Genomic DNA, 25,791 nt, shown 5'->3' with positions numbered 1-25,791 from the left:
GCTGGTACCATGGATCTGTCTCTCACCCAATGGTGTGAGCTGGGCCCTCCCTGGAGAAGAAACCTGGGTTCCCCAAGATATGTAATCAGTGCCGGGGCCCCGCCAGCAGGCGAGGGGATCCCAAGGTAGGTGCTGGGCATGGAGGCCACGGGGGCATAGGCTACCAAGGAGACAGAACTGAACCTCACATCACCCTGCTTGGCCCAAGAGGATGGCTGGTTAGCCAAAGATGGGTAAGATTCCTCAGGGAAGGAACAACCTAAGACAGGCACAGTCGCAGAGGGGCCATCAGGAGAGAACCTGGGGGTCAACAGAGGTGGGGCATAGACCCTCAACACCCCAACATTGCAGGGGCCTGAACCCTCACCCCTTCTGAGGGAGGTCTCCTGCCCCCATGGCTGCTTCGCTTCCCATGCCCAGCTCAGATCGGACCCAGGTAACAGACAGAGACTTGGCCAACAGCAGCTGCCCTATATCTAAATCCATAGCACCAGGAATGCTCAGAGCCTACTCAAGAATGCAAATAATCCTTTTCACTAATATTTACAAGGTAAACTAAGATTTTTGGTAGAGTATTAAATTTGACAGTAAAATAGTAGTCAAGTTTTCAGATTAATTTAAATTGGCTAATTGATATAAGTGAATATTCAAGAAAATTTAATTGTACTGGACAAAAAGCTGTTCCTAAAGTATTAACTAAAATTTGTATTAGTTCATCTCATGGTAAAATTGCTTAACATGCAATGAGCCTAAAGCAGTCATGTTTTTGTGCAAAAAATTAAAATTTAAAGTCATCAAGACTGCATTATAAAATTTCCAAAAGCTTCCATTAATCAAAAAAAGGGGGGCCTGACCGGTTTGGCTTAGTGGATAGAGCGTTGGCCTGCGGACTCAAGGGTTCCAGGTTCGATTCCGGTCAGGGGCATGTGCCTTGGTTGCGGGCACATCCCCAGTGAGAGGGTGTGCAGGAGGCAGCTGATCGATGTTTCTCTCTCATTGATGTTTCTAACTCTCTATCCCTCTCCCTTCCTCTCTGTAAAAAATCAATAAAATATATTTAAAAAGAGGGGGGGGCATAGTAGAGTAATATCATGTAAGGAAAAATATCCTGTAAATAAAGTACATCTTGAAAATTTTTACTTTGGAAAATTAATTTTCATTTGTAATGCTAACAGCAAGACACCCATGAAAAACACACATGGTGTCAAAATAAGCCAAAGGAAAATCGTTTGGGCAAAAAATAAAAAGGATCCCAAGTCAAATTTATAGAAAAGACTCATTTATTAACTTTTGGTCGAGAATATGTTTGTATATTTTCAGAAAACAACTCTGAGACCATGTAGATTCCTGCAACAGAGAGGAATTGACAGGACTGCTCCAGCCACAAAGACAAGAGGAGAAACAGTCCAGAGATGGAAGATGGTGAAGACACCTTGCCATGCTAGCAGTCAGCAGCTGTGCGTCACTGCAGGTTGCCCAGGACCAAAGCAGAGAGTGTCGGACCTACATTACCACCATTTGTCCACCATCCAGAACTGAAATATCATTCCTGACATGTACACATAAGGAACTGTTTGACATTGAAATTAGGACTCAAAACTGTTTGACATTGAAATTGGGACTCAGAACTGTTGGACCTTGAAATTGGGACTCAAAAAACTGTTGGCCAAGAAAGAAACTTACTACAGACTGATTCATTTGCCTCTCAGCATAACCACTATTTCTTGTCTCATTTTTGTTCTTATATGTTTATTTCTAGTCTGCAGATGCAAGATTTTTTAAAGAAAAGAAATAGGAGAGATGTCGGAAGCCGCCCATTGTCCTCTGATTGAGACATTGGTAGCTGAAGCAACTTCCACTTGTCAATCTTATGTAAATCCTTGCTGATTGGCTATTATTGGAATTGCCTGCCTCTATGGGTGGATCCCAAACCTTAATAAAAGGGATAGCTAGGCCAAAACCGGTTTGGCTCAGTGGAAGAGCGTCAGCCTGCGGACTGAAAGGTCCCAGGTTCGATTCCGGTCAAGGGCATGTACCTTGGTTGCGGGCACATCCCCAGTAGGAGGTGTGCAAGAGGCAGCTGATCGATGTTTCTCTCTCATCGATGTTTCTGACTATCTATCCCTCTCCCTTCCTCTCTGTAAAAAAAAATCAATAAAATATATTTAAAAAAAAAAAAAAAAAAAAAAAAAAAAAAAAAAGGGATAGCTAGGCCAGAGCGGGAAGTAGTCCTCCCCCTAGAGGTGGGCTCCCGCCTGGCCCCCAATATTCCCAAATTAATACTTTTCTAGTCTCTTTCATTTGTGTGCAGCATCCTTCAGAACCCGAACCCTGAACCTGAACCCTGAACCACGCAGGACATGAAAGGGGTTCCCGCAGGGTGCACCAAGAGTGTCCAGCTCAGGTAACTGGGGAGGCTGAGCCACTGGACACCTAGGACACAAAGCCACTCTATCAACACAGGGAAGCAGCCAAAATGCGGAGACAAAGAAACAGGTCACAAATGAAAGAAATGGAGGAAAGCAAAGGACTGGATATAGAGTTCAAAACCATGGTTATAAGGTTTTTCAAGAATTTTCTAGAAAAGGCCGATAAATTTAGTGAGATCCTCGAGGATATGAAAAAGGACCAACTAGAAATTAAGCATACACTGACTAAAAAAAAGAATAATATACAGAGATCCAACAGCAGACTAGAGGATCCCAAGAATCAAGTCAAAGATTTGAAATACAAAGAAGCAAAAAACACCCAACTGAAAAAGCAAAAAGAAAAAAGAATCCAAAAATATGAAGATAGTGTAAGGAGCCTCTGGGACAACTTCAAGTGTACCAACATCCGAATTATGGGGGTGCCAGAAGAAGAGAGAGAGCAAGATACTGAAAACCTATTTGAAGAAATAATGACTGAAAACTTCCCCCACATGGTGAAAGAAATAGACTTACAAGTCCATGAAGCGCACAGAACCCCAAACAAAAGGAATCCAAAGAGGACCACACCAAGACACATCATAATTAAAATGCCAAGAGCAAAAGACAAAGAGAGAATCTTAAAAGCAGCAAGAGAAAAACAGTTAGTTACCTACAAGGGAGCACCCATACGATTGTCAGCTGATTTCTCAACAGAAACTATGCAGGCCAGAAGGGAGTGGCAAGAAATATTCAAAGTGATGAATAGCAAGAACCTACAACCAAGATTACTCTACCCAGAAAAGCTATCATTCAGAATTGAAGGTCAGATAAAGAGCTTCACAGATAAGAAAAAGCTAAAGGAGTTCATTACCGCCAAACCAGTATTATATGAAATGCTGAAAGGTATTCTTTAAGAAGAGGAAGAAGAAGAAAAAGGTAAAGATAAAAATTATGAACAACAAATACATATCTATCAACAAGTGGATCTAAAAATCAAGTGAATAAAAAATCTGATGAACAGAAAAAATAAAATAAAATAAAATAAAATAAAATAAAATAAAGGCCTGAGCAAGTCACTCTTTTCTTGTTATCTTTTATTTCTCTGGGAAAAGGGCAAAACTCTCATATTTTCTGTATGTGTAAGCTTCATCTGGCATGTATAAGGTGATGATAGGATGTTAGGACATCAGAAAAAAACACAACCATCTCTAGATAACCTCAGGCCAATCACATGCCCCTTCCCACCCCCCCTCCAATGACCCATTCTTTGATTACTCTAGAAAAAAAACCCGTGACAGCCATGTTTCCTGCTTGGAGGAGACTAGGTGAAAAAAGCACCCAGCAGAGAATCTTCATATTCACGCCTTTGCCTAAGTGTGTCTGCCCAGGCTCCACCTGCTCCTTCTCACCTGCGGACACCCATCTCAGCACAGCCCTTGTAACTGTGCTGGTCTGCCTGGATTTGGGGGTGGGGTGGACAGAGGGGTGAAGAGCCCGGGATATCTGGGAAGAGGTCCTCCAAGATTCCCCCGATGGCATCCCTCACTTCCCTCCCACAGTCTATGAAAATCCCCTGCTCACCCTGCCCTTCCCAGCACTGAGCCCCGAGCCTGGCACATAGTAGGGTGCAACAGATGTTGCTGAACTGCCCTGCGCTCCTCACCTGATACGCAGCAGAAGCTGCACTCCAGGTGAAGCCCTCGGGAAACTGACCGTAGAGAAACTCGTCCTCCTGGGGCAGTGGCATGCCGTTGTTGGTGATGACCTCTGTATAGTACCTGGCGGAGGCTCTTGCTGTGCGAGGCCTGCTTGCATTGTTGAAATCAACATGGTACAGTCCAAACTTGACTGTGTAACCATTCAGCCACTCAAAGTTGTCCATCAGAGACCACGCGGCATACCCTCGAAGGTCTACGCCATCGAGCCTGTAGGCTGGGAACATTGCAAGGGAAAGAGAAGAGCTTTACCCCAGTTGTGCAGGGGCCCCAAGAAGCCCAGCCAAGTACTGGCCTCTCAACTCAAGACAGTCGTCCTAAACCAGTGGTCAGCAAACTGCGGCTCGCGAGCCACATGCAGTTTGTGAGCTGCGGTTTGCCGCTGTGTTGACTAATGAGTTTGCCGACCACTGTGTAAGGCATTACCCTTACTCAGAAGTTTTCACTTCAGGTTAAAGACATTAGTACATTATTAAAATGTTTTTTAAGTGTTTTTCCCTAAGGCAGTGGTCAGCAAATGAATTAGTCAACAGAGTGGCAAACCGTGGCTCATGAGCCACATGTGGCTCGCGAGCCGCAGTTTGCCGACCACTGTCCTAAACCATCAACTTGTACACACAGGTAACATGTCCCTGATGGACAGATCATCTTGTGTGTCTTTGTTCTTTTGCCCACACTCATGCCCCCAAACAAGTATTAATGACTGATCTTTGTAAAATTCTTTTGTTAGGGTAAAGGAATATGCTTCAAATTCAAGAGTCTCAGCGCACTTTAGACATGAAACACAAATGTGAATTTGAGAACAGTTTCTTGCTTTGGGGTTGCATAGAACCCATCCTATCTAATAAAAGAGTAACATGCAAATTCACCACTGCTCCGCTACACCCACAAGCCACGCCCACAAGCCACGCCCACAAGCCAATCAGGAGTGGATATGCAAATAAATCCAACCAAGATGGCTATGGCCAGAGAGAGCAGGAGGGAGGCTTGCGTTTCCCCAGCAATGGAGGAAGCCAAGCTTTCCGCCTGCCCTTGCTGGCCTAGGCCTCCACTCAAGGCTACAAAGTTTCAATTATAGAAGATACATAAATCCCAAAAGAAATGGCTGCCACCACAGAGAAATCAGAAGGCTTGGCTCTGCTCCAGGTTACTAAGTTTCAATTGTAGAAGATAAATAAACCCCAGATACCAGGGCCTCCGCTTGGGTCACCGGCGGGGTGTGGCCGGCCTGCAAACCACCACAGGCCCCTGACCCAGGCTGCTCCATGCACCAAGGGAACCCCCACCCTGATCCAGGACACCCTTCAGGGCAAACCAGCTGGCCCCCACCCATGCAGTAGGCCTCTATCCTATCTAATAAAAGAGTAATATGCAGATTGACCACCACTCCAACACACAAGATGGCTGCCCCCATGTGGTCAAAGATCCTACCCCCATGTGGACACAAGATGGCCACCACAAGATGGCCAACAGGGGAGTACAGTTGGGAGCAACCAGGCCTGCAAGGGAGGGCAGTTGTGGGCGATCAAGCCTGCAGGGGAGGGCAGTTAGGAGTGACCAAGTTGGCAGAGGAGGGAAGTTTGGGGCAACCAGGCCTGCAGGGAAAGGCAGTTGGGAGGGACCTAGGACTTCAGAGGAGAGCAGCTGGGGGTGACCAGGCCTGCAGGGGAGGGCAGTTAGGGGTGACCAGGCCTGCAGGGGAGGGCAGTTAGGGGCAAATAGGCTGGCAGGGGAGTGGTTAGGGGGTGATCAGGCTGGCAGGCAGAAGCGGTTAGGGGCAATCAGGAAGGCAGGCAGGCGAGCAGTTGGGAGCCAGCAGTCCTGGATTGTGAGAGGGATGTCCGACTGCCCGTTTAGGCCCGATCCTACCTGGATCGGGCCTAAACGGGCAGTCGGACATCCCTCAAGGGGTCCCAGATTGGAGAGGGTGCAGGCTGGGCTGAGGGACACCTCCCTCCCGTGCACTAATTTTGTGCACCGGGCCTCTAGTCTATATATATATATAAGGCTAAGTGACCATCTGACCGGTAGCTATGACTCGCACTGACCACCAGGGGGCAGACGCTCAGCACAGGAGCTGCCGAGCTGCGGTGACTTGGCAGCGGTGGTTCTCGGGTGACGCACCCCAGTACCAAAAGAGGAGGGAGCCTGATTCTGGGGTACCTCACCCGAGAACCGCCCTCTTGCAATCCAGGACCCCTCAGGGGATGTCAGAGAGCCGGTTTCAGCCCGATCCCCGTAGGCCGGGCCGAGGGACCCCACCTGCCTGAGGCACCCCACTCACTCCACAGACACCCTTCAAGTCGCTTTGCTGCCCCAAGTATGGCCCATCTCTCCCAGTCCCGCCCCGCTGGCCACCTTCTAATTAATTTCCTTTCAATGTGCACAAATCCGTGCACCGGCCACTAGTCAGAATATAAGCTCCATGTCAGCAGAAAGTTATCTGTTTTGTTCACTACTGTTTCCCTATTATTTAGAGTAAAACTTGTCCAACAATAGTTGTTCAATAATAGATGAATGGACCCATAAAAATGTTTTCATGGGGTTGTGTGTGTGTACATTTGGGGAGACAACCATAGCTTTTTTCAGATTCCCAAAGGGAAATGTAACTCCAGACAGGGAAAGAATAATGGAGTTAGCACATAAGACAGAGACTTGCTGATGGTTTGTAATCTACTCTGCCAAATCATTTCAGGCACATGACATGTGGATGTTGGAAGATTTTGTAAGGGGGGAATGAACCCTCACATACCTTTCAAAGCTTCATTGATGTAGGTTTTGTGGTAGAATATCCGATCGGTATCTTCCACCTTCGGATTTGCCAGCCCCACCCCATTTTCGGTGATGTAAATGGGGATGTCACCATACTCTTCTTTGACCCAGTTGAGCAGTCTCCGCATCCCCCAGGGTGCAGCTCTGTTCAATGCTGTGGACGGCCATGAAGGGTCCTCCTCCTCAGTCGTCTCCTGGTCATCTTGGTAGGAGGGTGGGTTTAACCTTGGTGTTGTGTACCGCACAATTCTGGAGGAGTAGGTGTTGAGGCAGAACACGTCGGCCGTAGCCCTGACGTACCTCTTTTCTTCCTCAGTGAAACTTGGCAGGCGGGACGTGGCCAAGTGTTGTAGTTCACTCCTGTTCCCCACTTTCCACTTCATGGCCTCGGGATAGTCCCCATTTCGGAAAATGGGGTGGGCAAACCAGCCCAGTGAGAACTGCAGCATTCGGTCAGCTGCCTCCACATCCCTTGGAAGCTCGGGTGACTTGGGCTCTGCCCAGTGTGCACTGAGGCTCAAGGAGATGACCCCCTTCTGCTTTTGCCGGTATTTCTCATCGTAAGTGTGATAGACGCTGGCATGAGCTTTGATGAGTGCATGGCCAATCCTGTAAGGTGCCCAGCCTGGGTCCTTCACATTTGGGGGAAACTCCCCTGAGCCATAACCCAACCACGCCTGGTAGGTGGGCTCATTAAAGGTCATCCAGAACTTGACTCTGTCACCAAAGGTCTGGAAACAAAAGTCTGCGTAGCTGTTAAACAACTCAATCAAGGAAGCATTCTCCCAGCCTCCGATGTCTTGCAGGGCCTGGGGAAGGTCCCAGTGGAACAGTGTCACCATTGGAAAGATGTTGCTTTCCACCAAGCCATCAATCAGCCTGTTGTAATAATCAACACCACGACTATTGATAGAACTGTTTCTCCCAGTTGGGAAAATCCGAGACCAGGAGATAGAGAAGCGATAGGCCTTCACCTTCAAAGCTCGAAGCATATTCAGATCGGCATTCAGTTGGTTATAGCTGTCACAGGCTATGTCTCCAGTGGCATTGCCTTTCACATTGCTGCCTGGTGTGTGGGTAAAGTTATCCCAGATGCTGGGGCCTTTGCCGTCAGCATTCCAAGCTCCTTCTATCTGATAGGCTGATGAGGACACGCCCCACAGAAAGTCATCCCTGAACGTGCCATGGTAAAACAAATCTCGTTCAAACTTGGGTTGGTTGGAGAACTTTTCCCAAACGACTTTAGCCTTGGAGGGCACCTCAGATGGAAAAGTGAAGGCTCTGATTTTAGGGGGGAAAGTTGCTGTACTGGGTGGTGGCAGTCTTTTCACTTCTTTGGTGAGGAAACCATTCTTTTCAATGATGCTGGTGAAAAAATATGCAGACTTCCTGGGAGTCCTTGGCCTCCTGCTGTCGTCAAAGTTGACGTGGTGCAGCCCATACCTCTGGCTGTAACCAGAGGGCCCTTCGAAGCCATCGATTAGGGAACGAGCAATGTAAGATCGAACATCCACTGAGTCCTCCTTGACAGCTGTGGGGAAATACAAAAATATAGTAGTGTTATTTTAACACCCCTGTTAGTTTGCTTTTTAAAGGTTTTCCTTTTGACATGAAAGTTTTAGAGGTGATTTGGGTTACTCCAAAAACATTAACCTCTTTGCTCCTTCAGAATGGATAAGGAAAATTCACAAGACCCCACAAAACATCAGGCCACATCCATGGCCATCACTGAGTCCAAAGGAGCATCCTTGTCTTAAAATGAATAATGGAGAGAATGTGCCCCATCTGCTAGTATCAGGACTCCTTGGTTTTATATAGAACACATAAGTCATTTAATCTTTAGAAGTGTGACTGGCTTCCTTATAGAGACCTAGAGAAGCCATGTGGAGATGGAGGCAGAGATTGGGGCAATATAGCCACATGCCAAGGAATGTCTGGAGCCACTGGAAGATGGAAGAGCAAGGAGGAGTGCTCCCGGGAACCTCTGGAACCTTTGGAGGCAGAGCATTTCTACTGGCATCTTGATTTCAGACTTCTGGACTCCAGGACTGTGAGAAAATAAAGACAGTCTAGCAGGGCAACCAAGAACCAAAGCAAAAGTAAGGCAATGGCTGTGGGCTCCAACTGGGAGTCAGCGAAGTATTAAGCCTTGTTTCTATCAGATCGCACAGCCTCTCTACAAACACTGATTGTATACGTGGCAGGAAAGGTTGCTCACTCATTCTGTAAGTAATTCAGTAAGCACCTGCTTTGTCTCCAGGCTGTGCCAGGCTCTGGGAACATAAAGATGAATAAAAGCCTCATAGGGTAGTGGGTAGAGTGAAGAGCTGAGCCAGAAATAGAAGGCCTCTGGTTCCACTCACGGCATGTTTGGGCACACCATTTAATATCTCAGGGTGTGCATCCCTTTTCACAGTTCTGTCGATTGACTGCATACAGCTGTGTCAACGATCACTTGAGGCAATGTCATAAATGGGTTCCAAGGTTACGCAGATTACAGAATTGTAACCTTGATGCTGAGAGGAGTACAAGTGAAGAACAGAGAGGGGGTCTGACCTCCCTTGGTGGGATGTGTCTCCATTCCTCACTGCAGTGCCCAGGGCAAGTATCACTTACCAATTCTTTCTCTTTGAATCTAGACAAGGCCTTGAAATCTTCTCATCACAGCCCTCTAGGCCAGTGGTCGGCAAACCACAGCTCACGAGCCACATGCGGCTCTTTGGCCCCTTGAGTGTGGCTCTTCCACAAAATACCACGGCCTGGGTGAGTCTATTTTGAAGAAGTGGTGTTAGAAGAAGTTTAAGTTTAAAAAATTTGGCTCTCAAAAGAAATTTCAATTGTTGTACTGTTGATATTTGGCTCTGTTAACTAATGAGACCACTCATTAGCGGTTTGCCGACCACTGCTCTAGGCAGACAGCTAGCCACTCTCAACTGAATAGAACTGGCCTGTGAGGTGAAACCTATTTGTCATTCCTTTTTACTTGGAATAAAAAGACATGTGAAACAGTATGTTATGTAAGAGTGAGACTGTAGATGTGGATTAATTGGATCAAAGTAAATAATGAGCTGTATATTTTTATAGCCAGTTAAAGGAGATGAAGATCAATGTGGCTGGAGCAATGAAGGAAGAATTAATGGGTTGGAGTCCCATCTTAAGTGTCCTCATACCATCCTGTAATGTCATTATCACCCTTTGTTGCAATTTTCTGTCTGTGTCCCTCTGTAGACCATGAATATCCTATGTGAAAAGACAATTTTTGTTTAATATTTTACCTCTACTGTCTTGCACAATGTCTGGAACATAATAGTCAGCTAATAAATATTTGTTAAATAAGTGCATTAAAAAACGACGAGGCTTGATGTGGACAGGACTCAAATGGGCAGAATTTACTTATTTATTTATTTTTAAAATATATTTCTTTTATTGATTTCAAAGAGGAAGGGAGAGGGAGAGAAAGATAGAAACATCAGTGATGAGAGAGAATCATTGATTGGCTGCCTCCTGCATGCCCTCCACCCGGGCATGTGCCCTTGGCTAGAATCGAACCTGGGACCCTTCAGACTGCAGGCCAACGCTCTATCCACTGAGCCAAACTGACTAAAGCCAGATGGGCAGAATTTAGAAGGGAACAAGAATATGGGAGCAAAGAGTTGAAGACTTGAGAGAGAGAGTTAGGAGGCTGATGTGAAGGATTCATGCTCTTACTACCAATACTACTTTTTGGCTTAATTTACTTGGGAGACTGTCTTGGTCCCATAACACAAAACTGTGAAGACTTGAAGAAGGTCCACCCACCTTCCAATCACCAGCATATCCACTGTGCTTACCCTTGAGCACCTCGTTGATATATTGATTGAAGTAGTCTACTCTCAAGGAATCATCAAGGAGATTTTCACTTTCCCCGATGGGCATGCCATTCCCAGCCAGGTAGATTGGAACTTTCCCTCTTGTGTATTCCAAGGATATAAACCGCAACAGCCTCCTTATACCCCAGGGCACCACACGAATCCATGGGGATGAGGTCTGGGGCCAGGCAGGGTCCACGTGCTGTGAGAAGCCTCCAATGGTATCATAGCTGGGGATGCAGGTGTCTTGTTGGGCCTTGCTGATGAGGCGGGAAGTGTAATGGGACAGACCTAGGAAATCAGCTGAGCCTTTCAGGAGCTGCTTCTCTGCTTCGGTGAATTCAGGGAGCTGGGCCACGGGACTGGGGCAATGCTTGTTTATCTGTTGAATCTGGGCCCTCTGGGCAGCTGGGTAGTCTCCATCCACAAAGATAGGGTGTGCAAACCAGCCCAGCATGAAGTGCAAGAAGCGCTCAGAGGCTCTCAGGTCCTCGGGCCTCTCTGGGGAGAGGGGTTCTGCCCAGTCTGAGTTCAGCACGATGCCCACACGGCCCTGCTGCTGCAGGCGATGCTGGCTGTTGTAGAGGTGCCAAGCTCTGGCATGAGCCTTGAGGACCAAGTGAGCCACCTTGTGAAGAGGAAAGGAGGTACAGTGTCAACAACAGCACCAACAAGCCAATAGCAAGTCAACAATAATAACAAATTAACACCAATGTCAGTAATATCACCAAGTTAATAACAATAGCAACACTGAAAATGTCAACATCAATAATATCAACACTAATGCCAACACTGTCATTAAAACATCAACAATGTCAACAAGAAGTTAAGACTGATGCTCACAATATCAACAAGTCAACAATACGGACAGTGCTGATGTCAACAACATCAACACCAGTGCCCCCAATATCAACAATGTGGACAACATTGTCAACAAGTCAACACCACCCCTGAGAGGTTAATAGCAACAGCATCGACAACCATATTAACAATAACGATTGTTAATGAATTTACTCATGTAATCCTCACAATAACCTACGTGGCAAACTATTATTACCGCTATACAGGTGAGAAAAACAAGATCCAGAGAGGGTAAAATGCAGGCATTCCGACTCCAGGCCTGTATTGTCACCCACAATGTTAGTCTGCCTCCATTCTCAATAAGTACTTATTGACTTATTAGTCAACAACTAATGGGGAGTGGAGATCATTTTGGTTACTACACAAAGGCGGGGACAATTCTTCCTAGATTACTTGTTCTCCTTTCCACTTAATAAAATCTAGGAAGGAAACATCATCACCAGGAATCTCTCTGCAGACTTAACTGATAGCCTTACAAAGATCAACAGCTCTCCTTGGTGGAGCACTACGAGAAGACGGGCAAAAGCAGGATATCTGGAGTATAAAATGCCTAGATTTAAGTCCTGACTCTGTCACTAACTTGCTCATTAAGCTCAAACAATCTTCTAACTTCAGGTCCCTAGTCCATAAGAAGCAGGTACTTACTGATCCACAGAGGAGAATTAAGTGAGACTGTACATATACGTAAAACACAAGCAGAAACTTAGGAGTGCAGAGGAGAGCTTGCTCCCGCTCAGCTCCCCTTCCTTTTTTTCATCTGAAGATGACTACACTTACTTTTGAAGAATTTCATATCAAAACTAGAGGCCTGTTGCACGGATTCATGCACCAGTGGGGTCCCTTGGCCTGGCCTGCCAGTTTGATTTGCAGTCAGGACACATGACTCAGGTGCGGGTTCAGTCCTTGATCGGGGTGTGTGCGCGAGGCAACTGATCAATGTTTCTCTATTTCTTTTCCCTTCCTCTCTCTAAAATCAATAAAAACATATATATATTTTAAAGTATGCTTAGAAAAAAAAAAAGAAGAAGCCTAAGGAGAAAGGTTTGGGTGAGTTTCACATGGAGACACGCAGAAAGGTCCAAACCTTCCATCTTCAGAAGTGTACTTTCTCTTCCTGGTGTACTTGCTGAACAAGAGCTGGATGGAAACCTTGATGAAGTGCTGTGATTGTGGCATTTTATTGAGTCATTTATTCATTTCCAGCTCATGCTAATTGCAGACATTTTGAATGGTTTTCCAATTTTCTTATGTGTGTTAGCATCATTTCCCCCCAAAAGTTTTAAGACCTCACGGACATAGGCTGTGTGTCCTCCTTAAGACCTAGCATGGGACACAATAAATACCCCCTTCAGAACAAAACCCCGAATGTGGCAGGGGAGAGCCAGGCTAACATGTCTCTCCTGGAGAATGCTGCCAGGGAAAGCTGGTGGGTTTTCTGGGAGATTGTGAAGAAAAAGGAAAAGATGGAAGGAAGCCATTTTATATTTTGTCTCCATTATATATATCTCCTTATTGAACTGATTCCCTGATTGCTTTCTGGAAAGCCAACCCGTGCCGCTCCCCAGCTCCCTGCCTCTCAACCACTGTGCTGAGGGGAAGAGCTGGGACCTGGACCCAACCTGTCAGTGCCCCATGTGACTCACACAGACACCAGAGGCACAGGGAGACTTGCTGCGAACGACAGACAGAGGCACGCTTGCTTCCTACTGGTCCTGACAAATGAGAGAGGGCTGCTGCCACCTGGCCACCAGGCAGCCCAGGAATAAAGCCAACAAGGGAGCGAGAGCAGAAGCAAAACTGGGTCCTGGCAGCGTCGTTTGTGGACTGATCACCTAAACCAGCGGTCGGCAAACTCATTAGTCAACAGAGCCAAATATCAGCAGTACAACGACTGAAATTTCTTTTGAGAACCCAATTTTTTAAACTTAAACTTCTTCTAACGCCACTTCTTCAAAACAGACTCGCCCAGGCCGTGGTATTTTGTGGAAGAGCCACACTCAAGGGGCCAAAGAACCGCATGTGGCTCGCGAGTCGCAGTTTGCCGACCACTGACCTAAACCAAGACTTTCCAGTTTCCTGAGCTCATACATCCCCTATCTGCTTGATTGAAGTTGGGTTTTCCATCAATTGAGAGTCCTGGGTGACTCACAAAACTTGCTTTGGAGTCAGGCAGACTTGAGCTCAATTTCTGGCTTCTAGCTAACCCACTAGTAATGTCATCATGACCAAATGGATTCTCCTCCTGAGCTCCACCTTCGTCACCCATCAGGTGTTCTGAGGATGTAGTCACACCCATCAGTTGTCCTGAGGATGTAGTCACACCCATCAGTGCCATCCTGAGGATGTAGTCATACCCATCAGTTGTCCTGAGGATGTAGTCACACCCATCAGTGCCATCCTGAGGATGTAGTCACACCCATCAGTGCCATCCTGAGGATGTAGTCACACCCATCAGTGCTGTCCTGAGGATGTCATGACTATTTGTAAAGAGCCAGCACCGTGCTTGGACAAAATAAGGTGATTAACACTTTATGGTTCCTTCCCTCCCTCCGATTTCCTTTAAAAAACAAAAAGTAAACACTTGCTGATAGGAAGATAAAATGACTTTCTCCTACCAAATGTCCTATTTCTTATAACCAGTAGGAGCTGCAAAGATGAGAAGTACCTTATAGGAGGCCACTCCTGGGTCGGAGATGCCCGGCGGGTGTTGGCCGGTGCCGTAGCCCGCATAGCTCATCACCCATGGCTCGTGGAAGGTCACCCACAGCTTCACACGGTCCCCAAAGGTGGAGAAGCAGAAGGCTGCATAGTCCAGGAAAGCATCCACTACACTGTCATTCTGCCACCCGCCTCGGTCCTGCAGGGCCTGCGGCAGGTCCCAGTGGAACAGCGTGGCCATGGGCTGGATGTGCGAGTCCAGCAGGCTATCGATCAGTTTGTTGTAGTAGGCGACACCCCGGAGGTTGGGGCTGCGCCCATGCCCCGTGGGGAAGATGCGGGACCAGGAGATGGAGAACTTGTAGACCTGAGCCCGGAGGCCGCGAAGCAGGGCGACATCAGAGTCCACCTTGTAGTAACTGTTGCTGGCCATGCCCGGAGTGGCCTGGCCCGTGGCGGCCTGCTGGGGTCCAAGTTGGTCCCACACGCTTGCCCCTCTTCCATCCTCAGCCCAGCCTCCTTCCACGTTGAAGGCTCCCGTGGAGACGCCCCAGAGGAAGCCTTCAGGGAAAACATCCCGCAGAAAAGCATCCCTTTCCGCCCTGGGCTGGTGAGCGAACGCTTCCCAGGCCCTCTGATAGGCAGAGCTGGGTGGCGAGGAGCCCATGGCAGTCTCCGAGCCCCACTGCTGGGCGCCCTGCAGAGTCAGGCTGTCAGTCAGGGGACAAGACCTGCTACGATGAAGTGACAGGAAAGGACATAGTAAGTAATGACTGAGTACACATGCCCCCAGACTGACGAACAGTGACAATGTCTGTAATCAGTAAAGGCACAGAGACACTGAGTGGAAAGCCATGTCCACAAAGTCACAGGCAGGAAGTGGCTGGTCAGGGGAAATTATTATTATGACCCCTTCTTAGTGGGGTTGTCATTGCTCCTGTGTGAACACAAATACTGTAGCAATGTGACTGTTCTCTGTACTAGCTCACCCTGAGGACTGTCTTCAGTTTTCATGCCACACTTTTTTTTCTTATAATTTATTGTTTGTAAAACATACGTAATACTAATGCTGACTTCAGTGTACTGAGCCTTGATTCTGTGCTGGCCCCTGTGATAAAAACGTATGCATGTTATATCATTTGAGTTCCACAATACATTTATGAGCCAGGTACTATAATTATTTATCTCCACCCTACAGAGGAGGACGCTGAGACTTAGAGAAATGAGTAACTGGCACCAGCTATTTGGCAGCTGGCACAGAAGTTTCAATGATCACACTACTGTATGCCTCTGCTGACATGTAGCCGTCAGAGACCAGCGCAGCTGCAGCCTTCTCGCCCCTTCCTGCTGCCTGGACCTCAGGTATCCATGTTGCACCAGGAGGAAGGAGCCTTGTTCAGGCTGACAAAGCAACAAGAGAGGAGCCTGGATTCCTGGCGATTATAGCCACTCTAGACTGCCCATCTCCAGACTTTATGTAAATGAACTCATATCTTGGTGTGTGTGTGTGTGTGTTGTTGTTGTTTTTTTAATGAAAACTTCTCCTTGATCACATAGCTTGCAAATGGTAGTGTTTGTATTTTTAAACAGATATCACTATGTATGTGTATAGATATATAGACATTTATGTCCATATATCTTTTGTGTTTTGTTTTATTTCAGAAATAAGTATATTTGGCCCTAGCCAGTTTGGCTCAGTGGGTAAAGCGTAGGCCTGCGGACCGAAGGATCCTGGGTTCAATTCTGGTCAAGGGCACGTACCTCGGTTGCAGGCTCCTCCCCAGACCTGGGCCCTGGTTGGGGCTCATGCAGGAAGCAACCAATCAATGTATTTTTCTCACATTGATGTTTCTGTTTTTCCCTCTCTCTTCTACTCTCCCTAAAAATCAATAGGAAAATATCCTCGGGTGAGGATTAAAAAATAATAATAAATATATCTGAAATAAAACATAAAAATGCTCTCGTTATAAGCAATGAAGTCTGATTCTTCCCTCCCTTCCATTTTTTGGGGAAAATGTTTGTTTTTTAATGTTTCAAATCAAACCTCTAAATTGATTTCCCAATCTATGAGTCATGTCCGGCAGGCTAGAAAGCACCATGCCGGAGCCTGCACAGTTCCACCAGCAGAGGGCGACCTTGAGGAAGGATGGCTATAGATTTTGGTCTGGAGAAGAGAACACACTGGGGAAAATGGGGTGGAGTACAGAGCCTCTCCCTGTCAGAGGGCCATCATGTGGAGAGGGGATGACCCTTCTACTGGGTTGGCCCAGAATGAAGAACTGGTAGAAGTGACAGGGGTGCTGTAGGGGGGCCTCCCTCCATTCAGGGAAGCCTGGGCCTTACCAACCTAACTAAGCACCTCCTGTTTTATGAAGCATCAACTCGTCCACATTTGCTGTGAGAGTGGTGAGGGGAAATGATGAGCTATAGTTGTGAATTATCCAAAACATATGCACGACTCTGGAACACAACAGGGACACAGATGACACCCACTCAGTGCACAGCCTCGGTTGCTCTGACCCTGACTGTCCTAGCTTGGGTGGGAAGAGGTCTTGAAGAAATAAATAAAGCGTCCCTGGATAAAACAGAACTTACCACGTAAACCTTGAAGCTGGGAGTCCTGGGATTGCCTAACGTGGGAAGATATTTAGTACACAAAGCCTCTATCTCTGCCCAGCCCCTCCAGCTGTCCCTCCTTCAGCCGACCCTCCCGCTGCTCCAAGCCATCTCAGAACATCCCAGATAAGACTCTCTCCCCACTCTGGGGGGCAGTGAGTGTTTCATGCCACACTCTTGTGATAGAGTCGTTGATGGGCCTCTTTGTCACACCCCCAAGCTCTAAAACTCTCATATGATAAAACAATGTTAGTCCTCTTAGAACCCCCCTCCACCTGCCCCTGCACCCAGAGGTTCTCCATCAACATCATCTGGGTGAGGACCCCCACTGTCAGTTTAACATCAGCCAGTGTAACCTTCACTTCAGGCAACGATCAAGGGAACCCTGGAGCTGGTGTCATGTATCATCTCATAGTTTTATAATCATTAAGCTCTCAAGGTACCCCTTTTATTATGACCTCTTGAGTTTTGCTTTCTTTTTTAAAAATTTAATATATTTTTTTTTTATTTCAGAAAGGAAGGGAGAGGGAGAGAGAGACAGAAACATCAGTGATGAGAGAATCATTGATCCGTCACCTCCCGCACACCCTACACTGGGGATTGAGGCTGCAACCCAGGCATGTGCCTCCTGGTTCATAGGTCGATGCTCAACTACTGAGCCACACCAGCGGGGTTGAGTTTTGCTTTCTGAGAAGATATAGCCCAGCTGACTTCAAGTGTGGTCAGGGAGCAGGTCCAACCTATTTGCCCACTGCACTGCGCAGACTCCCAGCACAGAACCTGGCATGTGGCCGCTGCTCAGGGTGTTGATGTGAATTGCTGATTGGAACTGAGTTAACAGGATTAAACAATAGAAGGAGAATCAGCACAGGACAGCCAAGAGCTGTGAGAGGAAAAGAACGAAGAGGTGGTGGTGACTGAAGCTTACAACCTTGGACTGACCCGTGCTAGAAACATCTGCGGTGAACACAAGGAGTGCTCTCGCTGATGGTCTGGGCAGCCAAGTGATGGCCTCTGCCCTTCTCTAACGCACGGTGCATGGAGCTCCCCTGGTGACACCCCCGTGGAGTTGAGGGTTCTGGGGAACTCCCAGTGCTGGTTTCCACACAGTCCTTTTCTCGCTCACCCGAGAAGCACATTGGGATGTGAGTGGGTGAAGTCCTATAATCATGGGGAGAACCTCAAATCTGCTCTATTTTTTAAGATGTCTTTTACAAATTTTGATCATTTGTTAAGAAATTATTTGCAACCCCAGGATAAATTAAAGTCTGTCCTGAGAACACCCCCGAGTTAGGCTTCTGCCCACCGCAACAGCGGGCTTCCCTACCTACGCGGTCTCCTCACGGGGAAGCATCTCACAGTTTCCATGAGGGAACAGATGCAGAGGACTCAGCTCAGACCACGTAGCTTCAGTGGGATGTTCAGATCTATCTTCCCAGCCTGCTCTGCCACGAACTCACAGGATCTTAAAATAGAAGGCAGGGGTGCAAATCCCAGCTGCGTGCACTTGTGTGTGAACTACAAGGTGGCCCAATGACGGGTGAGAATGCCAGAACCATGTTGGGCCCAGAGTAAGACTCAGTGAGAGATGGGTTCTCCCTGTTTTCCCCTCTGAGCCTTCATCTTCCTCCTCTAAAATGTCCACCATTAACTCACTGGCCTGAGAGGCAGATGACAACAGTCCCATGAGATTACACATGTGAAAGAATAGCAGAGTAGTCTGCAAATACCAGTTATGGATAGTTTGACAGGAAATCTACATTACCTTTTCTCGAGACTTGATGAACAGTTCAAGAATATATTAATGTCAGACCCAATGGTGAGCCCTTGGACTTCACTGAGGGCTGTAAGAGAAGAAGTTTAATTAACTCTACCTGAAGACCAACAATGCACATGATGCAATCAATAGTTTTCCTTACATATACAACACACCCAGCCTCTAAGCAGTGGCTCCAAGCCCCTCTGGAGAATTCCATGGGCTAAGGATCGAAGGAGGTCAGAAGTGGTTTCTACCTACTTAGGACTTAGGACGGTGGCTCTCAAACTCTGTGTGCACCAGCATCACCTGCAGAGCTTATGAAACACACATGGCCGGGCCCCCTCCAAAGTTTCTGGTCAGTTCTGCTCTGAGGTGGGCTTGGGCCTAGGAATGTCCAACAGGTTCCCAGGTGATGCTGATGCTGCTGGTCTGGCGACCACACATGGAGAACAATTGATTTAGAAGTCAAATATCAGAAAGGGGTGGTTTAAAAAAATGTAGTAAACTATATGTTAAACATAAAACTGACCATTTTAACCATTTAGAAAGGGATGGAATTTAAGAACACTCTATGCCATAAAAGGTAAGTTAGGTGAGGGTTAGTAAGTGGTATCTGCGGGCAAGTTTCATGAGGTCTGTGAAGCCAGCTCAGCACTGGTTACAAGTGGTGGGAAGGACACGACTGACTTGTCCCATACTCTGACCTTTAGGGTGATTGGACTGAATATCAGGGTACTAGGAACATGCCCCTTTGCCCCTCCTATAGTGTCTAGTGCAGGGGTGGGCAAACTTTTTGACTCGAGGGCCACAATGGGTTCTTAAACTGGACCGGAGGGCCGGAACAAAAGCATGGATGGAGTGTTTGTGTGAACTAATATAAATTCAAAGTAAAGGAGCGGAGGGGAGAGCAAGAGAACTGGATAGAACAGCCAGATCCGGCCCGTGGGCCGTAGTTTGCCCACGGCTGGTCTAGTGGCTTTCAGCCCCTAATGCCTTAATAGATCCCACCTTTCCCTTGACCTGATTGGACCAGGAGCAACCTCCTGAACCATGCCAACCAATCAGATTCACTGTTAAGAACCAGAGCTATTGAGGAGGTGGTCCTAGACCTACAGCTCAGGTACTCACCAGGAACAAGTGCAAGTTGAGGTAGTGGGGAAATGAACAAGGATAAGCAGAGGGGGCTGGCTGGGGGCAGAGAGGCAGCCCTGCCAAGGGGTGCAGAGGTGAGAAACCTTGGAGAGAGAGGTAATGGAAGTGGACAGAGAGACACAGAGCAGTTCCCATGCTTACACCAGACACCTGGTGCCCGATGGTCTTTATTCCATAAGACCAAGGTATCCTTGGCATCCTCAACAGAACCTGTCACCTTTCTCAGGCCAATGGGAGCTAAGGACCAACAACAGGAAGGCAAGGGACACTAAAGCCATCGGGGATGGGCTCTCACACCAACTCTCCTTGGGTCCTCCTCCTATTGGAACCCCAGACTTTCAAGACTGCTATCCCCCTCCCCCGAATCAGTGCACCAAATGTCACTCAAAGCCTCTCCAGAGATGGTCCACTCACCTTCGAAGAGGCTGAAGAGCAGCTCAGCCCGGTTCTTCCTGGTGGAGGGGCAGTCCTGGAGTTCTAGATTGAAGATGAAAACTTTCACTTTTGGCTCAACACTCTGAAAAGATAAAGGCCAGCAAGTGAGCCGAAACGGTGTGTCTTTTGATAACAGGGACCAATATTTCAAGATGGGAAGCTACGAATACTCAATCTGGTTTTGGAAATTATCTCTAGCCACCCCAGTTAATACAGGGAGCTGACTCCAGGCTCTGCAGGAGAAAGAGCTAACTTTTCAATACCATAGGCCACCCTCCCCACTGACCCCCACCAAGCAGACAGGCTCATCTGACTTCATCTCAGGCTTCCGAGGCACCGCCTGGAACCAGGCACTGTGTCAGGACCAGGAACGAGGCAGTGCTCCCTGGCCAGGGGCTGTGTTCCTATAAGAAGCTTAGTCAGGTGCCACCATCACCGTATTTATGGATGTCTGGGCTTTGCTTTAAGACAATCTGGTTTGGGGGAAGGTAAGGTACAGAAGAAAACAGATCAACCACAAGTTGCTAGGTTTTGAAATGGGGGTGGCTTCATTATATGTTTCTTTTTTAAATTTAATAAATCTTTATTGTTCAGATTATTACAATTGTTTCTCCTTTTTCCCCCCACAGCTCCCCTCCACCTGGTTCCCACCCCACCCTCTGCCCTTACCCCCCCCCACTGTCCTCATCCATAGGTGTACGATTTTTGTCCAGTCTCTTCCCATACCCCCATACTATTTCCCCCTGAGAATTATCAATCCACTCCCATTCTATACCCCTGATTCTATTATATTCACCAGTTTATTCTGTTCATCAGATTTTTTATTCACTTGATTTTTAGATTCACTTGTTGATAGATATGTATTTGTTGTTCATAATTTTTATCTTTACTTTTTTCTTCTTCTTCCTCTTCTTAAAGAATACCTTTCAGCATTTCATATAATACTGGTTTGGTGGTGATGAACTCCTTTAACTTGTTCTTATCTGTGAAGCTCTTTATCTGACCTTCAATTCTGAATGATAACTTTGCTGGGTAGAGTAATCTTGGTTGTAGGTTCTTGCTATTCATCACTTTGAATATTTCTTGCCACTCTCGTCTGGCCTGCATAGTTTCTGTTGAGAAATCAGCTGACAATTGTATGGGTGCTCCCTTGTAGGTAATTAACTGTTTTTCTCTTGCTGCTTTTAATATTCTCTCTTTGTCTTTTGCTCTTGGCATTTTAATTATGATGTGTCTTGGTGTGGTCCTCTTTGGATTCCTTTTGTTTGGGGTTCTGTGCGCTTCCTGGACTTGTAAGTCTATTTCTTTCACCAGGTGGGGGAAGTTTTGAGTCATTGTTTCTTCAAATAGGTTTTCAATATCTTGCTCTCTCTCTTCTTCTGGCACCCCCATAATTCTGATGTTGGTACGCTTGAAGTTGTCCCAGAGGCTTCTTACACTATCTTTAAATTTTTTGATTCTTTTTTCTTTTTGCTTTTTCAGTTGGGTGTTTTTTGCTTCTTTGTATTTCAAATCTTTGACTTGATTCTTGCAATCCTCTAGTCTGCTGTTGGGTCTCTGTATATATTTTTTATTTCAGTCAGTGTATGTTTAATTTCTAGTTGGTCCTTTTTCATATCCTCGAGGGTCTCGTTAAATTTATCGGCCTTTTCTAGGAAATTCTTGAAAAAGCTTATAACCGTGGTCTTGAACTCTATATCCAGTCGTTTGTTTTCCTCCATTTCTTTCGTTTGTGATCTGTTTCTTTGTCTCTGCATTTTCGTTGCTTCCCTGAGTTGGTAGGGTGGCTTTGTGTGCTAGGTGTCCTATATGGCCCAGTGGGTCGGCCTCCCAGTTATCTGAGGTGGACACTCTTGGTGCACCCCTTTGTGGACTGTGTGTACAGTCTTGTTATAGTTAAGTCTTGATTGTTGTTGGTGTCGCTGGGAGGAATTGACCTCCAGGCCAATTGGCTGTGAGGACCTGCTATGTCTATAATGGAAGAACTGCTGTGCTGGAGACACGCTTATGGGGCAGGACTTGTTTCAGTGGGGCTTTGGTGCTTACTGAGTCTGCCTCTTGAATGTGTCACTTATGGATGTGAGTAGTTGAAATCTGGTGTCATCTCACACTGACCAGTAGATACACTAGCTTCTGGATCTCCAATGGGGTGCAGGTCAGCTACTGTCTGAGGCCACCCAGTAGGAGCTACAGTGAGAACTACAGTTTTCTCCTCTTTGCCTGGGGTTTGGAGGTTTTGGAGCTGTCTGACCAGAGCTGCAGTTTGTTAGGTTAAGCTGCGATAGGGCAGGCCATTTATATGCAAAAGCCACTGTGTGGAGCTTGGGTGGGTTTGTAGATTGTGTGGGGTGGGGTCTCAGGGAGTCATTAGGCTAGGGCATGGCAAACAGCGATGGCTGCCAGTCAGCCGTCTCTGCGTTTCTGCTTTTCCAAGTCCCCACGTCTCGTGCTCCAGCGCAGTAAACAATGATTGCTGGGCACACCGCTGCAAGTAAGTCACCCTCATTTTTTGACCCGAAGGCAGACAGTCCAGCTTCTCCCCGTAGGAGTTTGGGTCCCCAGCATCTCCCCAGAAACTGGAGTTCGGAGTAATCAGGAGCTTGTCTCCCTTCGGGTTGAAAAAAGCAGTGCACCCAGTCGCCTGTCGCCAGCCGGATTCATGCGCCTCCGTATCTCAGCTTTTCAGCGCTTGTGCACATCTCAATGCTCTTTTCTCTTTCCTTCTAGTTGTAGAACTTCCAGTCAGCCAGCTTTCCCATGGTTCTGGGTGATAGACGTTTTGTCTTTTAGTTGTAGTTTTGAAATTGCTGTGCAAGGCAGCAGTTTAGGTGTTTACCTATGCCGCCATCTTGGTTTTCCGCCATTATATGTTTCTTTCTACTTTTGGATATGTTTGACATCTTCCATAATAAAAAGATAAAAGAAGATCAACCAAGGGACTTGTGTGCATGCATATGAGCCTAATCAATGGACACAGACAACAAGGGGGTGGGACATAAGTAGAGGGTGGGGGTTATGGGGGAATAATTTGTGTTTTTGCCTCCCTGACTAAGTTTATATAAAGTTACAAAAAGAAATTGACAGCCAGTTTGAAATTTAATAGCCATGGCCTAGAGCAAAGAATATCCTTACATGATATTATTCTACAATGTCATTAAAATTTTAGATATTTTACAACAGCATATTGTACAATTACCCCAAACAAACTTACAAACTAATTCTTTGCATGTTTGGCAGCAATTTAAAAAAAAAAATGACATGAAAGGATATAATCCCTTTCAGAAGGAATTAAGGCGCTGGGAAGGCACTTGAGCATTCTATATTGGCCCCTCTTGCCTTTTGTGCCAAGAGGGACCCTCTTCTCACAATCCAATTGCCCTCAGCTGTTGCCTGAGCTTTCTGTTCATGCTGAGCTTGAAGCCTCGTGGTGGCTGGTACCATGGATCTGTCTCTCGCCCAATCGTGTGAGCTGGGCCCTCCCTGGAAAAGAAACCTGGGTTCCCCAAGATATGTGATCAGTGCTGGGGCCCCGCCAGCAGGCCAGGGGATCCCAAGGCAGGTGCTGGGCGTGGAGGCCATGGGGGCATAGGCTACCAAGGAGACAGAACTGAACCTCACATCACCCTGCTTGGCCCCGGAGGATGACTGGTTAGCCAGAGACGGGTAAGATTCCTCAGGGAAGGAACAACCTAAGACAGGCACAGTCGCAGAGGGGCCATCAGGAGAGAACTTGGGGATGAACAGAGGTGGGGCACAGACCCTCACCCCCCCAACCTTGCAGGGGCCTGAACCCTCACCCCGTCTGAGGGAGGTCTCCTACCCCCATGGCTGCTTTGCTTCCCACGCCCAGCTCAGATCGGGACACAGGTGACAGACAGTGACTTGGCCCAGCTCAGATTGGGATCCAGGTAACAGACAGAGACTTGGCTGACAGCAGCTTCCCTATATCTAAATCCAGCCTAGCACCAGGAATGCTCAGGGCCTACTCAAGAATGCAAATAATCCTTTCCACTAATATTTACAGGGTAAATTAAGATTGTTGGTAGCATATTAAATATGACAGTAAAATAATAATCAAGTTTTCACATTAATTTAAATAGACTAATTGAAATAAGTGAATATTCAAGAAAATTTAATTGTACTGGACAAAAAGCTGTTCCTAAAGTGGTAACTAAAATTTCTATTGGTAGTTCATCTCATGGTAAAATTCCTGAACATGCAATGAAACTAAAGCAGTCATATTTTTGTCAAAAAATTAAAATTTAAAGTCATCAAGACTGCATTATAAAGTTACAAAAGCCTCCATTAATCAAAAAAGGGGGGATAGTAGGGTAATATTATGTAAGGAAAAGTATCCTATAAGTAAATTACATCTAGAAAACTTTTACTTTACAAAATTAGTTTTCATTTGTAATGCTAACAGCAAGACACCCATGAAAAACACACATGGTGTCTAAATAAGACAAAGGAAAATAGTTTGGGCAAAAATAAAAAGGATCCCAAGTCAATTCTATAGACAAGATTCCTTTATTAACTTTTGGTCTGGAATATGTTTGTATATTTTCAGAAAACAACTCCAAGACCATGTGGATTCCTGCAACAGAGAGGAATTGACAGGTCTGCTCCAACCACAAAGACAAGAGGAGAAACAGTCCAGAGATGGAAGACGCTGACGACGCCTTGCCACACTAGCAGTCAGCAGCTGTGCGACGCAGCAGGTTGCCTAGGACCAAACCAGAGAGGGTCGGACCTGCATTGCCACCATGTGCCCACCATCCAGATATCATTGCTGACATGTACACTTAAGGAACTGTTTGACATTGAAACGGGGACTCAGAACTGTTGGACATGGAAATTGGGACTCAAACATTTTTTATTATATGTTTATTTCTAGTCTGCAGAGGCAAGATTTTTTAAAGGAATGAAATGGGAAAAAAATAGATACAGAGGCAACGAAGCATTGAACAGACTGTCAAACTACAGTGGGAAGGCAGGGGAGGCTGGTGGGGGGCGGGGCTGTAAGAGATCAACTGAAGGACTTGTACGCATGCATATAAGCATAACCAATGGATAAAAAACACTGGGGGTGGGGGCAGGTAAAGGCATGTACTGGGGGGCAGGGGAGGCCGGGGGAAGGTCAATGGGAAAAAAAAAAAAAAGGAGACATATTTACTACTATTTGTAATACTTCAAACAATTAAAAAAAAAAAAAAGATAAAAGAAGTCCAGTCGGTGTGGCTCAGTAGTTGAGCATTGACCCATGAACTAAGAGAACACCAGTTCCATTCCCAGTCAGGGCACATGCCTGGGTTGTGGGCCCGATCCCCAGTGGGTCACATGCAGGAGGCAGCTGATTCCGGTTCCTGTGGACACAAGTCAGCCCCTCTCGTGGGGAGAACCCGACTGCCTTCCTGTCCTGGTGTGGTGACTGGGAAGTGCTACCAGGCATGCAACTAACGGCCCCAGAGGGGACCCCTCTCCAGCTCGGTTCTCTCCCCACCACTGCGTGGCCAGAGTGGTCATCCATCCTGCACCGTCAGGGCAGCTTCTGAGCTGCCAGGCCACAA

The 25,791-nt window shown here is 46.8% G+C and overlaps 1 protein-coding gene across 1 annotated transcript in view; it reads right to left on the bottom strand.

Annotated features, from left to right (window-relative positions):
- LCT (lactase) overlaps positions 1-25,791 on the bottom strand; it is a gene marked incomplete at its 5' end in the record, with an annotated part of 74,427 nt that overhangs the window by 26,908 nt on the left and 21,728 nt on the right. Inside the window, 6 exons of the mRNA XM_080668693.1 lie at positions 4,072-4,340; positions 6,876-8,426; positions 10,726-11,371; positions 14,270-14,996; positions 18,644-18,722; positions 20,204-20,306. Coding sequence (XP_080524819.1) covers positions 4,072-4,340; positions 6,876-8,426; positions 10,726-11,371; positions 14,270-14,996; positions 18,644-18,722; positions 20,204-20,306 — 3,375 coding nt within the window. The remainder of the gene's footprint in view (positions 1-4,071; positions 4,341-6,875; positions 8,427-10,725; positions 11,372-14,269; positions 14,997-18,643; positions 18,723-20,203; positions 20,307-25,791) is intronic.

This window comes from Plecotus auritus (genome assembly GCF_963455305.1).
Source record: "Plecotus auritus genome assembly, chromosome: 5".
Lineage (NCBI taxonomy): Eukaryota > Metazoa > Chordata > Mammalia > Chiroptera > Vespertilionidae > Plecotus > Plecotus auritus.
The sequence above is the reverse complement of the archived record's forward strand: the minus strand, read 5'-3'. Positions and strand labels throughout refer to the sequence as shown.